General features: G+C 34.7%; 2 protein-coding genes across 2 annotated transcripts in view; one reads left to right on the top strand and one right to left on the bottom strand.

The window, feature by feature from the left end:
* Window positions 1-14316, top strand: part of LOC105463520 (cysteine rich hydrophobic domain 2) — a 54201-nt gene extending 39885 nt beyond the window's left edge. Inside the window, exons 4-6 of the mRNA XM_011710665.3 lie at window positions 9056-9112; window positions 9279-9338; window positions 13962-14316. Coding sequence (XP_011708967.1) covers window positions 9056-9112; window positions 9279-9338; window positions 13962-14012 — 168 coding nt within the window. The 3' untranslated portion in view covers window positions 14013-14316. The remainder of the gene's footprint in view (window positions 1-9055; window positions 9113-9278; window positions 9339-13961) is intronic.
* On the bottom strand, window positions 12295-13000 carry LOC105463519 (large ribosomal subunit protein eL14). Its single transcript, XM_011710664.3, has one exon. The coding sequence runs from the start codon at window positions 12973-12975 to the stop codon at window positions 12337-12339; it is 639 nt and encodes a 212-aa protein (XP_011708966.2). The 5' UTR covers window positions 12976-13000; the 3' UTR covers window positions 12295-12336.
* Window positions 14317-16642: the final 2326 nt, after the last annotated feature.

Raw genomic sequence — 16642 nt, 5'->3', positions numbered from 1 at the left:
AACAGCTCTGTACTTTGGCTGTGTGTAATGAAAAGGGTTGGGATGAGTTCGGGAGAGCTAGCGTGGGGGCAGCTTCTAGGGCTGTTTTTAAGGAACGGAAAGAGGAGTGGCAAAAGGAGTTAGAATCTAGGGTCAGCTAGGTTTGCTAGAATAGAATAATGGGTTGTAGAGGGAGGTATTGAGGATAGGAGAGAATATGGGTTTGGCACCACGGCGTGGGTAGGCAAGACAATTTGGTTGATAAGGCGCAGAACCTGAACTAACCTTACAAGACTTGTGTGGTTTTTGGACAGGTAAAATGGGGGAATTGTAAGGAGAGTTTATAGGCTTTAAAAGGCCATGCTGTAACAAGTGAGTGATAACAGGCTTTAATCCTTTTAAAGCGTGCTGTGGGATGGGATATTGGCGTTGAGCAGGGTAAGGGTGATTAGGTTTTAATAGGATGTTAAGGGGCATGTGATCCATTCCCAGGGAGGGAGTAGAGGTGTCCCATACCTGTGGGTTAAGGTGGCGGATACAAGAGGAAGATGCCAAGGAGGCATTGGGTTGGGAAAAAGGGTGGCAATGAGGTGTGGCTGTAGGTTAGGAATAGTCAGGGAAGCAGATAATTTAGTTAAAATGTCTCGACCTAATAAGGGAGCTGGGCAGGTGGGGATAACTAAAAAGGAGTGCATAAAAGAATGTTGTCCAAGCTGGCATCAGAATTGGGTAGTTTTAAGAGGTTTAGAAGCCTGGCCGTCAATACATGGGGGGCAAGGGAAACAGGTCGTTGAAAAGAAGGTAATGTGGAGTGGGTAGCCTCCGTATTAATTTAGAAGGGGTTGGACTTACCCTCCACTGTAAGGGTTACCCAAAGCATCTGTGATGGTCCAGGAAGCTTCTGAGACAATTGGGCAGCGTCAGTCTTCAGCCGCTAAGCCGAGAAGATCTGGGAAGGAGTCAGTCAGAGAGAGCCTTGGGCCAGAGTTCCAGGGGCTCTGGGAGTGGCTGCCGGTGAGTTGGATAGTCTGATATCCAGTGGGGTCCTATACAGCTGGGACACGGCTTAGGAGGAATCCCAGGCTGTGGGCATTCCTTGGCCCAGTGGCCAGATTTCCGGCACTTGTAGCCAGCTCCTGGGGGAGGAGGTTCTGGAGGAACCCCTGGCAGCTGCGGTTCGGGCGTTTGATGTGCTGGAGATGTGGCTGGAGTTTGTCTCACAGTGGAGGCAAGGAACTGCAACTCAGAAATACATTGCTACTTGGTTGCCTGTACTCTATTATTTTACACCTTGAAGGCGAAGTTAATTAAGTCCTGTTGTGGGGTTTGAGGGCCAGAATCTAATATCTGGAGCTTTTTTTAGTGTTGGGAGTGGGTTGGGTAATAAAATGTATATTGAGAATATGACAGCCTTTTGGCCCCTATGGATCTAGGGCAGTAAAACGTCTAAGGGTTGTTGTGAAACAGGTCATGGACTGGGCTGGGTTTTTATATTTGAGGTAAAAGAGCCTAAATGCTAACTGATTTGGGAGAGGTCAGATAAAGAAAAAGGAGCATTAACCTTGACTATGCCTTCAGCCCCAGCCATCTTCTTAAGAGGAAATTGTTGGGCACGTGGGGGAGGGCGAGTTGTGTAAGCCATACCAGGTGTGAGGGGAGGTGATAGAAGGATTATAGGGTAGGGGAGCGGAGGCTGAGGAAGAATTGGGACCTAGCTCAGCCTGGTGAGGAGCAGTCTGGGGAGGAGAGGTCATATGGGTCTGTAGAAAAGGAGGATTCAAAGGACGCAGAGCTTGGAGTGGAGACTGAAGAAACAGGAGAGAAAGAAGAAAAATTTGGAATGAGTCGCATTGGGAGCAGAGACTAGGGAGGGACCAATGTGTAAAAGAATGCCTGGACGTCAGGCACTTCAGACCATTTGCCCATTTTTCGACAAAAATTATCTAGATCTTGTAAAATGGAGAAATCAAAAGTGCCGTTTTCCGGCTATTTAGAACCATTATCAAGTTTGTATTGGGGTCAAGTGGTATTGCAGAAGAAAATAAGGCGTTTAGGTTCTAGGTCAGGTGTGAGTTGAAGAGGTTTTAAGTTCTTAAGAACACAGGCTAAGGGAGAAGAAGGGGGAATGGAGGGCGGAAGGTTGTCCATAGTGAAGGAGGTAAGAGAAGGTAGAGACACGGAGAAGGGAGGTAGGGAGCAGCCCTTGGCTGCAATTTGGGTGAGCAGCCAAAGCTGGCGTCCCCGCAGTTGACTTGCCACCAAGGGAATGTGGGTGAATGACCAAGGCAGGCGTCCCCGTGGTGATCAGACTCCAATGAAATGTGGGTGGGTGAAGAATCAGGCAAGAGTCTCCGCAATGATTAAACACCAAGGGAAGGCTGTCTTCCCAAGTGCGTGACTGGCGCCAAAGTTTTGGGTTCACAGATAAAATGTGTATCTTTTGTCTCTACTAGAGAGGAAAAAGAACTGGAATTGGACAGGGAGATTGAAGGGTACAGAGAGAGGCTGGAGAAGAGAGTGAAAAGACCGCTTACCCGATTTGAAATTGGTGAGATGTTCCTTGGGCTGGTTGGTCTGAGAACCTGAGGTCGTAGGTGGATCTCCTCATGGAGTGAGGGTGAGGATAGGGGACTGGTGTCCCAAAGGAGTACCTCTGACCCGGGTCTTCGGCACCAAATGTCACACGCGTCCTTGTGAAGAGACCACCAAACAGGTTTTGTGTGAGCAACAAGGCTGTTTATTTCACCTGGGTGCAGGCGGGCTGAGTCTGAAAAGAGAGTCAGCAGAGGATGGTCGGATTATCATTAGTTCTTACAGGTTTTGGGATAGGCAGTGGAGTTAGGATCAATGTTTTGGGGGCAGGGGGTGGATCTCACAAAGTACATTCTCAAGGGTGGGTAGAATTACAAAGAACCTTCTTAAGGGTGGGGGAGATTACAAAGTACATTGATCAGTTAAGGTGGATCAGTTAAGGTGGGGCAGAAACAAATCACAATGATGGAATGTCATAGTTAAGGCCGTTTTCACTTTTTTTGTGGATCTTCAGTTGCCTTTGGCCATCTGGATGTATACATGCAGGTCACAGGGGATATGATGGCTTAGCTTGGGCTTAGAGGCCTGACACTAAGCACTGATTCTTCCTTTTGTAATTACATATATTTTTTAAAATTCCTGATAGCCGTACTTTTTATTTTATTTGCTTAGTGAAATTCCTTTGTCTTATGAACGGTTTTTCTAATATTCTGTGATCAGTTGAAACTTTTTTATTTTTTAATTTTTTGGATAATTTTTTTTAAACAATAGTGGCAACATATTTGCTGCCCAAATTCAAGGAGACCATTCCTGCACCCTGCCCCAACCCAAGTGCATTTTTATTTGACTAGATTATTGAAAGCAAAAAAACCCTTTGAGACCAAGTGGGAAGATTGCCTAGTGGAAATAGGTCAGGCAGAAGGTGGGTCAGATGGGGACCTCAAAACTTAATTTTAGTTTTTTAAAATGTTAGTACTTTCTGAAATATTACTCAGAGTTAGTAGATAACAAACACCCTTTGAATTGTGCATGTTTGTGTACATGTTTCTTTTTTTCTGGAGAGAGAGAATCCCCATCTTTCATAATTCATAGCCAGTATAACCTAAACAAGATAATATTCTCTCACTAGCCTAGATTGTAAACTTGATGAAATTCTATTTAAGATTAGCACCTATTAAGTCACTGCTCAGTACTAAGAGGTTATTTTTGATTCACAAAATGTTAGCAATTTTTTTTTTAGTGTATTTCCATCTAAAAATATTACTTTTAGTAAATAGTATATGATACTTCAGTGGGTGTTTTAATATATCTAGATTATGTAAAAGTTAATGTTCATATTAAAATTGTAAAACGTCCTTTAATGTACAGGAAGGGAATTTGTTTAAAAATCCTTTTGAGAAATCATATTCTAGTTTTTTTGTTTTTGGTGAATCCAGGTTTTTCACGTGTAATATTGTGATATGATTATCCAATTTTCTGTACATCACTGGAATATAAAATTTCAAATTAATCCAGAATGAACAGAAGCGAATAATATAATTTCTTCTTAAGTTCTCTTATGTTAAAATAATTCATTTTAAATTATATATGGTTTCTTCCTAATAACTTACAGCTAAAAACGTTGTTTTACTTAACAAATTCAGTTTACACAGATGTCTAAAGATGAATAGCATTCTTATTTGAAAAATGTAAGTTAAAAACAAGATTATGAATACATTGAAAGCATTATTTTAAAGGTTAATTAATGCATTATAGATTCAGGAGTTTAAAATTTGTTTTAAGTAGGGAATTGAACATCTGAAATTTTTCTTTCCCATTTTGTGATGGTATGAATAAATCCAATTCAAATACATTTTAATTATAGGTTTAAAATAGATGAACTTTTATAAATCATTGTTAGTGAGATATTCTATATATTTTGTTAGCATATCATAGCATCTTTTTGTTCTAATGACTGATAATACTATTTTATTGGGAAATATTAAGAGAAACTTTGTTACAGTTTCTACACTTAACTTTTTTTTCTTTGGCTCTTAGTACTCTAAAATTCATGAGTTTTCCATTGGTTTTATTAGTAATGTCTAGAAAATCACTTCTTTGTAAAACCATGTGTTTAAACAATTGATTGTGAATAAATGAGTCATTGGGAATTAGGAAACTCTTAAGTAATAGTGGTGGCAAAGTAGGAGATTAATACTCTAAAGATTTTCTGAATGGTTCTTTGCTGTGCTGGAAGACATTTATGTCTAATGGCATTTAATTTGTTTATAGGGAATAATATTAATAATTTATTCCTAAGAAAGTTACAGTATTTAGGAAAAATTACAGAAGAACCTAATAACTCAAATTTGAATTTTCAGGAAATCTTAGTTTTCTATTGCAGTAATTGAGTTTGTCTAGGTGTATGTGTGTTTTGCTGTTATAAGCTTACTTTAGATGCTTCTTTGGAAGATATGTCTTATATGGGTATGTCTTATCTAATATTGTTGATTAATCATTACCTTATTAGCCATTTTATGAATTACTGAGGCCCTTTTAGTTCTCTTTCAGTTTTCATGTTTTTCCTTATTTTCACAGTTCTGCTAAAGATCTAAAAGGGACCAAAGGCAATATAAGTAGAAGCCAAAATTTCTATTCTTATGTTTCTACTACTTGTTGCTCAACTTAAGTCTGTTTAATACCTGTTTAGTAATTGAAACGATATTTTTTAAATCTCTTGTTAATTTTTACTTTCACAAAGCTGAATGGCTGTATTAAAACTAGTTCACCAATGAGAAAAATATAACCACTAAGGTGTGGAAATGAAGAAAGGGTTTTTTTTAAAAAAAAAAAAAAAAAAGAAAAGGGTCATTTAAAGTGAGCTGAGGGAGATGGGTGGGATCCAGATGCTTGGAGCTGTCTACTTCCAGACCAGGTTAGTAACATGATGCCATTCACACAAAAAAGTTGTTTTGCCTGCATGTTGTGAGTTGGTGGTCTTGGTCCTTTTAATTAGACATAAGAATACATCATAAAATTACGTTTCTTGTTGATCATCTTTTGCAGAAAGACTGAGAATTCCATTGGTAAAGAACCTAACCTGTCCCCTCACCCCCAGGGTGTGAACAGTGAAAAGGATTAAGGCCCACTGTAGGGAAGCTTGCACTAAAGCCTGCACTGCCCTTTCCCCTGTTCTTTCAGCTAAATAGATTTTTAGTTCCCATGACTATCAGTCTGGTGCTTTTCACAAGCACTAAATTCTCGTAAGAAAATTAAAAATGACTTATTTTTTTAGAAACTGGCCCGGAATACTGAAAGATGGTGTTTTTTTGGTACTTTGTTTCATGTTGATAGATCCCATACATAGTATTTTTTTCTGATGCGTGTTAATTTGCTTCAGCTTGTTTTGAATTTGGAGTTGAAATAAATATTTAAAAACCAAGGACAGGTTGTTATATGATTAGGTTTGCTTGCCCACAGTTAGCAATTGTAGAGTTTGACACTATTGAATCTTATATTTCATTAGAAATAGCTACCTGACATCCTTGTGGACATAAACTCTTTAACTTTTATCTGGATGACTACATTTATAAAGTGATTTCTTTTCATGTTTAAAAGCTTTTAAGTAGCTTTTATAAATGCTGAAGTGTCATTTTTTTTAAGTATCTGCCAAATTGGTATTGTATTTAATCTTGAAACTATATTTTGGTTTTCTTAACTAAAAATAATTGCATAGTATTAAACATTCTCAGTAGCTAAACCTTTTTTTTTTTCTATTTAATTTGAGCTTTTGTTGTTACTAACAAATAATTTTTGGCACAGTTTCTTTTTTTTAAATGACTGCTAGAATCTATATACTTGTCACCTTAGTGTGCTAGAAGTGTTCCACTCAAATCAAGGGTTCCTTTCTGGTTTTGTATGTTCTCACCTGCTCCTCACTGTAAATCATTGAGATGTCAAGTTCAATGATTAATTAAGCTGCACGTGCAAGTGCTTTTTTTTTTTCACCTGTCAAGCAGGAAAGAAGTCTTATAGCAAGATTAGATGGTGCTAATTCACAGCTTTTACTTCAGACTGTGAAGTGTGTAGCAATATTTTATATTTATATGCTTATTCAGAATGTGGCATATTAGGGCTTATTTGTTTTAGAATTCTTAAATATTGTAAGATACAATTATTATACCAAGCCCTATCATTAAACTCCTAATTATAGGCAAAGAAGAAATTGAGAATTCCTACATAAATATTTTGGAATTTAAGATTTATACTTTATAATTATCTTTTATTCAAATACTAGTAGTTGATTTAAGTTAAAGTAAATATTTTTAAGTTTTAAAATTGTGTGTATGAATGTGTCTATATATCATAATGAGATCTATCCTTATTATAGCATGGGTTTAAATTTCTGATGAAATGATGGTGGTAACTACATTTTTTTCTTTAAGTAATAAGTATTTGCAGAATGTAGTGTTAAGCTTCTGGGTACTATTTTATACATTAATATAAGACAATGGACTTGGAAAGCTTGTTCCACTCTAGTTCTTTCATCATCCACCAACCCCCAAAATCATCAGTAAAAGTAAAACCTCAAATTGTATAGTAATCTTAATCTATTATTAAAAGGCCCTAGAAAGAAAGATTACAAGGTAGATTCAGGTTTTGAATCGGTTTTGCCATTGGTTTAGCAGCGGGTGGGCAGGCAGATGCCTGCTCAGAGTAGAACCTATTGCCATTTTTCACCATTGATAGAGTAGCCTTTCAGAGTCAATGAGCTCTGTCAATGTGAGCTTGTCAAGGCTACAACTTCATAGACCTGAGAGGCGGTTTGAGAGGTCAGCCCTTTTCAGGTTCGCTGTGATGCAAATGAACTTTAATGCTTAAACAACTATTGGAATTTTTATGTCTGCTCCTTGTTCTTTTTTCTTCACAAAGTCATTGACGAGACATTCAGTGCTTTTTAAATTGGAAGTTGCATTGTGCTAAAGACCTAGTACAGATTTACGGAGGGCTGAAAGCAGTTAGATCATGTTCTTTTCATGGTGCGATTAGAATCAAATCGATTTCCCTACAGCCTTCAGCATTCAGATGGCAATTTTAACAAAGCTTGGGGGCTAGACAAGGGACAAAACGACCGAACTGAATGTTAATTACACTCTGCAGCCTTATTTTCTTTTGATTTGGGGCTGACTGGCAACTAAATTAACAAAAAGTGTGACCATAACTGCTGCCCTATTTTCATTTAAAAGGAGAGCTGCCTCTAAAAGGCTATCTTTACAAAGAAACAAGTGAGGTCTGCTGATCATTGTTAACAAGGGCACATTTTTTTCTTTAAAATTCTTGCCAAAAAGACTCTTCAAAAAAAAGTAATGTAATAATAAATTAGTCATTGGCATATTATTGCCCAGAGAAGTAGCTGATTTTCTGAGTTTTGTGACATAAGCTTGGAAAACGTAAGGCAGTAGTCGTAATTCATTGGTAGTTATGAATTATAATTGGCACCTATGTGACTTTGGTGTGTCTTTAGCATGTTTAATATGCTAAAAGGTAATGTAACTATTTAAAGTAGATATTTTAAATACATGTTAAAATTTTATTATGTAACATTAAACTGTTCAAACCCAGCTTGATCCTAACAGTTTTGCACCTAGCTAATCCTTGCTTGACATGCACATTTTCATATTTGATTACTAGTACTTCCTTATACCACATTAATAGTGGTAAGATGTTTTTTTCTTTCCTTTGCAAGAAAAGTGCAGCTGAACCAAGTTGCAGTTGATCCTGGTGGCAACACTGTCATTTTTGCACCTGCAGCTGTGTCAGTCTCATCCTAACACCTGGCACCATGAATTATCTTCTTTTATCCATACTCCCAAGCAGGAAACATTTCTTGCAGCATAGCGTATCTTGCTTGCATCAGTCAACTGAAGTAAATTCTCAGTTGATTCCTGAAACAGTAATATTGGATTAAGAGTTTGATTTTACTATCAGATGGCACTTTTATGTTGGTTTAAATAAAATTTTGACTCTTCAAAAAAATCTATTGGTAGAATAATCAGTAAGCTGTCTTTTAAATATGGGCATTATTTTAAGCATGGTGTGAAAATTAGTTTGATTTTATAATTCATTGATTTAATATTAACTTCCAATTTTTTGTTTTGGAACTTACTGAAAGGCCATTTGCATTTTGTTAACTAATATTTACTTTTGTTGTAAAATATGTATTAAGGAACTTCTGTTACTATTTAAGTATTGGAAACATATTTTTGAAAAAAGTGGAGATTTAATTTTATTTGGCAGATGACATTAGCTTTTAAACCTTGATAGTTTTAAATCAGAGGCTAGTAAAAAAAGATTCATATGATAGAAATAAAGCCATATCTTTTTAAAGAAAGAGAACTCTTTGTGTTCAGGTTACCATTTAGTGCTTAGAAAATGGATAGTGATGCACACCACACTATACTCAGTCACTGTCTTACACCTCTTCCCTTTTCACAGAAAAAGCAGCTGCAAAACAAAGTTTTCTAAAACCAGTCAAGAGTAAACTTTTTTCTCATTTGTCTTCCAGACACGAAGATCGATTGAGAAGTTATTAGAATGGGAAAACAATAGGTTATACCACAAGGTGAGTACCACAGGGAGCAGCTTCGTACTGTTGGGGTCTGAATTGCACAGTATGGAAACAGATGCTTTTGTTGAACTAAAAATATGAAAGGTGGACAAATGGGTTAGTCTGTGTGCTGCAATAAAATAGAGCTCATTTTTCTTCTTTTACTCTCCTACTTGTCTAGCTGTGCTTGCATTGGAGACTGAGCAAAAGGAAATGTGAAACGAATAACATGATGGAATATGTAAGTTAAAGGGCTGTTTTGTGAGTTTCTCTATTAAATGATCATTTATTTTGCTTCTGATCTTATTCTTTCCATGATTATTAATCAGCAAAGGTGTCAAGAGCTTAATCTCCTGAGTGCAAGGATTTTCTACGGTTCACAGATGCATGGTTTCATGTGCAAGACTGATTTATAAAGTTATGAATGACTTGAAAACAAGGCTTCACTGTGTTCTGAAAAATAATAAATTAATTGCCAAGATAAAATAGCCTGAACATGTGTTGATGGAGTGTGAAATTTTAGATGCTGTATAAAGAATAACCACAACTTTGGTTACGCAGCAAGTCAGATATGGCTTTTTTATATAATGCTAATCAAGTTTCCAAGTATGGAAGAAAACCTTTCAGCCAAGCCATTGGAGCTTAAGAAACCTTTAGCCTTTATAGATTTTAACTGTCCGTACCTCAGTGCCCTTTAAAGAATCTGTTTTAAAGTGTTATTAGAATATCGCTTTGTAAAAATTAAAAGCAAGCAGGAAATGAGATGTTGATCATCTTGTGTTTACTTGTTAAAAAATATCTCATTTGGCATATATATACAATGAATTTTGTACTTACTCAGCATGGGATTTAATTTACTGACTCCATGATTTACTTGAGCAGTTTTTCTCCTTTTGAAAATTTCAGAATATTCTAGAAAATTAAGAATTTTAATTTTCTTTTGAGCTTGAGTACTGTACTTTAAATATGGCCAGGTTGTTACTTTAGAAGACAAAGATCTAAGGAAAAATTAATTGTTGAAAGTAAAACTCAGAGCCTTTGTGAAGTATCTGTTATAACATTTCTGAGGAATTTTGCCTATTCTTTAAAACAATATAGCCATCATAGATGTGTGTGTGTGTATGTGTAAAATATTGATTAAAAGAGTGTTTTGTTGTAAATTATCATAAAATCATTTTTCTCTGTTAGCATTTTCCTGTTCTTTCATTATCACACAGTCAAATCCCATTTCTAGCCTTGAACATAAAAAATATTTTTAAAATGTCTTAGACTAGCTTTATTCAATGAACCAAATAATGTAGATTTTATCTTTATTATGTCAACATGTTAATTTATGATGATGAGAAAGACACCTGATATTTCTTTATAATCGTAACACATTTGAGTAACCCATTTTGAGGTGAGAATACTAGTCTTGTATTTTCATCTTAGATAGTAAGAGGGTTTATGTACATATTTTGGGGAGAAGGATGGATAGGAGATGTAAAGAATTTGGTGAAAAAAAAGTTACTACATTTGTAGCACAAACACTAAGTTTAAAACTAAGTTATTAATTTTTTGTGCATTTCTAAATTTACTTTGGAAAGGAAAACATAAAAGTTGTCCCAATGCTATGATTTCCAGATAGAACTGTATGACTATAATTTATTCATAAAGTAATTTAACCTTCCAGAACATTCTGAACTATATGCTTTGTTTGTAAAATAAGTTTCCTTGAATTTTTAGATAATTAAGCACTTCTACTAAAGCCATTATATTATTTTCACTCCATCATAGAAGATATCCAGAAGAGTAGTAAAGATAAAATAAATATTTAAATTGCTAGGAAAAAGCTGGGTGTAGTGGGCATGCCAATAGTCTAGCTGGGGAGGCTGAGGCAGCAGGATCACTTGAGTCCAGGAGTACAAAGACAGTCTGGATAACATAGCAATACCTGCCTCTCTTTTAAAAAAAAAAAAAAATATATATATATATATATAAATATATATAAAATAATATAAAATATTATTTTATATATATATATAAAATATATATATAAAATATATATAAAATATATATAAAATATATAAAATAAATATATATATATATATATGCATGCTGGGGAAAAATGTGTTTTGCTAGATTTTCTTAGAGTATATATATATTTTTGATAGTTGAAAGTGAGAATAATGTAGCTTAAAAAATTCATTAAAATGAATTTTAAAAGTTAAACTAGCAAATAAAATTCATTTTATCTAATGAATTTGGGCCTTTTTAACCATTTGTCCCTCTTTCCCTCAACTTTTCTTTAACTTAAAGAAATTTCATTTTGTTAAAAGAAAATAATTATCTTTGATTAAATTTGAACATTGGAAATACTAAAAAAAAATATATATATATATACACACACACCACCTTGGTGCTAACTTTTCTTTGTTCAGATATGGTAGAGACAGATGATTTAGAATAAATGAGACAAGTGGCTTCTGAAGGAAAAATTTGTAGGATGTATTATTTAAAAACTAATAGTTCAAATGTAGGCAAAGATAGCCTTTATTTTATGTTATGTATTAATAGTATATATTGTAAAGTGTGGGTATGCCCACAACTGGGGACTAAAATTATAAAGACTGATTGAGGACATATTTGAAATACAAAAGAATTTGTTTAATGCTGACTCTTAAGTAGTTTAAACATTTAATTGTCAAATTTTAAAGCTGCAAAGAATCTTGTCATCTAGTTCGATGCCTTTGTTTTATAGATAGGGAAATGTAGCCCAAATGAAGAAGCTAGTTGGGAGAAAATATTTTAACAGGGAGCTAGTGAATATTTTGTAGGCAAATCACAGGTCAGGAGAGTGGCAAATGTGACAGCTAAGGCTTAGTGCAGGATACCTAGAGTAAGACAGGAATATTTTTGAGCCAGGTATAGAAGTGTGTCTTCTTTATTGAGGCAGATCAAAACCCAGGAGAACTGAAAAGTGAAAATGAAGATTCCTGGCCCAGACAGCTAATCTGTAGAAGTATTGAAGTCTAGAGGTCATATCAAGCAAGACACAGTTTCTGAAAAAGAACGATGAGTCACTAGACTTAGAAACTTTTTTTTTTTTTTTTTTTTAAGGAACTGATTATTTAATGTTTATTGTAATCCTACTATCAATCTGCCTCCTAACTCCAGTCTCAACAGGCTTTAAATTCAAAGGCTTAAATACATTTGCCAACATGTCAAAAAGAACCTTTATTACTTTTTTTGATTGCCACTTATGCTCTCTTGCCAGATGCCTTTGGAGCAGGTGCTTTCTGGGCTGGAGCTTTTTGACCCTTCTGAGCTTTTGGAGCAGGCGCAGCCTTCTGGCCTGTGGCTTTCTGGGCAGGAACCTTCTGGGCTGGAGCCTTTTTACTAGCGGTGGTCATCTTTTTTGCTGGAACTTTAGCAGCAGCAGCAGCAGCAGCAGTACCCTTAGTACCAGGTGCTTTTTTGGGAGAAGCTTTCAGGAGAGCTGCCTTTTGAAGCTTCTTAACTTCATTCTTGATTATTGTGTTCCTCATTTTCTTTGCCTTCATAACTTTAAAACGATCAAAATCTGTCATCTTGGCTTTCCTTTCTCTGGCTTCAATCTTTTTGGCCCATCGTGTGGCTGCCCATTTTGTATTGATGTCTGCCTTCTGCCACGCTTGTCGGACATACTTCTGGCGGGCACTGTGTGGAAACTTGAGGATGAAATCAGTGAGCTGCATGCACTTGAAAGGCATGGCCTGTCTCCTCACTTGAGTGCAAGGTCCATCAACCAAAGCCCTGTTCTGATCAATAACATCTACAATCGCGACCAATTTTCTGGCATGAGGTCCAAAGGAGACGTAGGCCACCCGGCCAACCTCCACGAAGCGCCTGAACACCATGTTGGCGGCGTTAGGCGAGAAGACTTAGAAACTTTTAATATCAAATAATTTTTAAATCACCATCTATTTCATACAAATTTGGGGCAAAAGAAAGAGTTGATTGTAATTTAAGAAAATTCAAATTTGGAAAAACTAGCTTTGGTCACCTTGTGTAACTGTGTTACCATATTTTGTTTTCATTGGTTTTCCTTTAGTTTCCTATTAAAAGGCCTTTTGGAACAAATTTTGGCCTGTAATTTTGCTAACCTAAGAAGAAATGGACTTTTTAAAAAATTAAGAGATAAAGGACCTTTTATCTGAAGATTACATATTCTGGTAGAGTAAAATGAGAGCAACTCTAGAACTTAGAGAAGATTCGTGTAATTGGGTTGATTAAAAAGGAGAAAGTCTGAAGAAAAATGTTGGGTGAGCTGCAGTCACGTAGGGTGGTAGAAAGGGCAAGTCTTTGGAGTTAAAGACAGTCTTTTATTCAAACAGTGAGTCCACAATCAATTGTGATACAACTTCTCTGGATCATCAGTTTCCTCATCTGTAAAATAGGGATTATAATACTTACCTCATAGAAAAGTTGTTGGGTTTAAAGAGACCCAATGTAGTATGGAACACCTGGTATACAGTTAGTTCTAAATGCATACTAGCCCCTTTTCTCATGAGCGCAGGGGAGCATGCATGTATGCATGTTTGCTCCTCCAGTGTGTCAGGGGCACTATCTATATCACCCTTCTCAGACTTTGGTGATTTTACTTGCTTATTTGTCTTCCTTTTCATAGAGCCAAGGTATTTCATGTATTTGGTAAAGGTCCAGAAATAGAAAAATTCTCAGTGATGGAGCTCTGCATTATCAGATAAAGATCTGTTTTAGTAATGCAAAGTTGCAGTTTTAAAATGTGAATGGATTTTCAAAAAAATTGCGATAGCATATAATTGAAGTTTTAAGAAAAAATTTTGTTTAAATCTTTTAAAAACTTTTTCTTCTCCTTTTACAGGTCATCCTCATAGAATTTTTACCAAAGACACCGATTTTTCGACCAGATTAGCATTTACTTTATTTATAGAGACTTTCCAAGTATGTTGTCTTTCCAATGGTGCCTTGCTTGGTGCTCTCCTGGTGGTGACATAACATTGGTTCTACAGAATCGTGTGGTGTTTTGTTTGTTTGTTTGTTTGTTTTTAAATAACCGCATGTTCTAAGTGTGCATTTTTGTCAATCTTTGCAACAGTTATTTCATATAGATGTTTAATACTTAAGTTATTGTGCTCTTTTCTGTTATGTATTCTGATTTTCAAGGATTACTTTTTTGTATTATCAAAAAAATACATTTGAACTTAGCATAAAAAGTGGCCAGCCTTTTTTATTTTGTCACCAAGGTACACACAGTCCTTTATTTATAAATTCCTTAACAGAGAAAAACACCTTTGTAAGGCTCAAGTTACCTATTCCAGCAAGCACACTTTTTGTATCATTTTTTCTTTCTTTTAAAATTTGATATTGTCATTATTTTAAAATAGTAAGTTTTCTTTAATAACCTTTTGGAACCTAACATATCCTTTCTCATACAATTTCTAATGCTCTGTTTATGGCAGATAATCTGTAACATTATGAAGACCTATCAAAAAGTTTTAAGAGTATTACTGTCTTCAAAGGTAGTAAGACAGGATTAAATGTTTATTAGAATAGACAAATCAGTGAATGGTATGCATGTATCTAGTGGTTACTAGAACTCAGGATCACAAAATATAGTAGCATCACAATCTGTGTATATTTTTGATCAAGATGATAATAATGGCCTTACTTGGGTTACTTTTATTGTTTATCAAATCTTATTTACAAAAGAGTGGAAGTATTCCTTTACACAATTTCTGAGGAGAATATTTCTTCCAATCTATCACAATTATAGAATGGATATATGTTTCTGAAAAGTTTTTGAAAGAAAGTAAAAGTTCTAAAACTAAAAGTAAGCTGGTATTTAATATCCCATTGATATTTAGAACCGATTGTTAATAAGAAATGGAGGATGCATTTAGTACTGTTTTTATCCACTAGTTCACTTTCAGTACAGTTAGGTATACTTGTTTTGATTGAGAGTGTGACACATATGTTAAATCAGATTAGCTTGTTTCTTTTAAATATACATATACACGCATACATATTTTTTTCTCCTTTTTGTTGTGCATATCTCTATGCATTTTTAAACTTTTAAATTTGTGAATGACCTATATGTAAATTTTTGTTTTTATGAACCAGAAATTATACAAGTTTTAATGTGTGTCAAGAACTTGTTCTATACAACTGTGGTATCGAGCAATAATGTCAATAACTTTTGGAATTATATAAACTATGCTTAATAATTTGTATTGAGAATTGGTACCACTATACAATACTTTTTTCCTTGTATTAAATCTTTTAAATACCAGTTTCATTAATTTATATACCTGTATTTTTTAAAGTATTTCTTTGTACTTCTTCAAAGTACTGTAATCCTTTATAAATTTGAATAGTCAAATGCCAGTATCTCATGTCCTATATCCTGTCTTGGATATTAGGAGCTATCTTAAAAACTAGGATTAAAATTTTTTTTTTTTTGGTTTGGGAATTATATGTTTTCCTTGCCCCCCAAATAACAACTTGAATTTGTGGAACACTTTTCCTGTGAAGAGCTCAAAGTACAAAGAATTCAAATACTTCTTATTTTATTTAACTTGTATCTAGGGTGTGTCCTACCACCTTCAAGTAGTGCAATTAAAAATAATGCCATCTAGAAACTTCAGTATTCCTCTGTGGTTTCAGTGTGAAAAATAATTGTATCTTCATACAATGCTAAATCTGCCTCAGGATTCAGAAAGATCAGAAAAATATAATGACTGTGTAAACTATGCAGCACAGTGTTCCGTGTATAAAATTGTATAAATCCATAGAGCACCATATTGATCAGCTTTATAAGAAGAACTTATCTATTTACATAATTTATTCTCCTATTATTAGTCTACTGTGGATAATAATTTTAAAATTACTACATTCCCTTAAGGATATTTTAATGGTAAGATAATTTTCATAGTCGATGATACTAAGTGTAGAATTTTTAAAAGCTTTTTTGATTTTATTCAGCCATGTGCCATTTACTTAAAGATTTCCTAGAAACGTACACTTCCAATGTATATATAGAAAAGAACTGTGAATACTTAATATGTGGTATTATCATAAGCCAGTTATGCTTTGGGCATTTAGATTTTCATGCTTGGATTTTCGTTAGTAGCCTATAGTATAACGCTATCCTTTCTTGAATCATGAATTTAAGTGCCCACATTACTGGATATTAGAGATGCCCATGTTAAGTAAACATCAGTCTAAGGGAATATTTAAAGTGATAATTTTTCTTCAGCTTCTGTTTTCTGACTTAAAGTTTGTGGGACATAAACTAGAGCTTTTTAAACTGGCCAAGAAAAAATATTATTGGCAGAAACTTTGGTATATGGATTCTACATAGGTTGAGTAAATAACTTATGGTCTTTTTAAAATACATTAATGGCATTTTACAATCAGTCACCATTTCTGTATAGAAACATTCTTTTCTCAAAAAATGTACATTATATTTTAATATTTAATATTAATATTAATATATAACTCTGGCTATCTGGGTTAAAATGATACTCCAAAGCTTAATGACTA

Source organism: Macaca nemestrina, chromosome 3 (assembly GCF_043159975.1).
Source record: "Macaca nemestrina isolate mMacNem1 chromosome 3, mMacNem.hap1, whole genome shotgun sequence".
Lineage (NCBI taxonomy): Eukaryota > Metazoa > Chordata > Mammalia > Primates > Cercopithecidae > Macaca > Macaca nemestrina.
The sequence above is the reverse complement of the archived record's forward strand: the minus strand, read 5'-3'. Positions and strand labels throughout refer to the sequence as shown.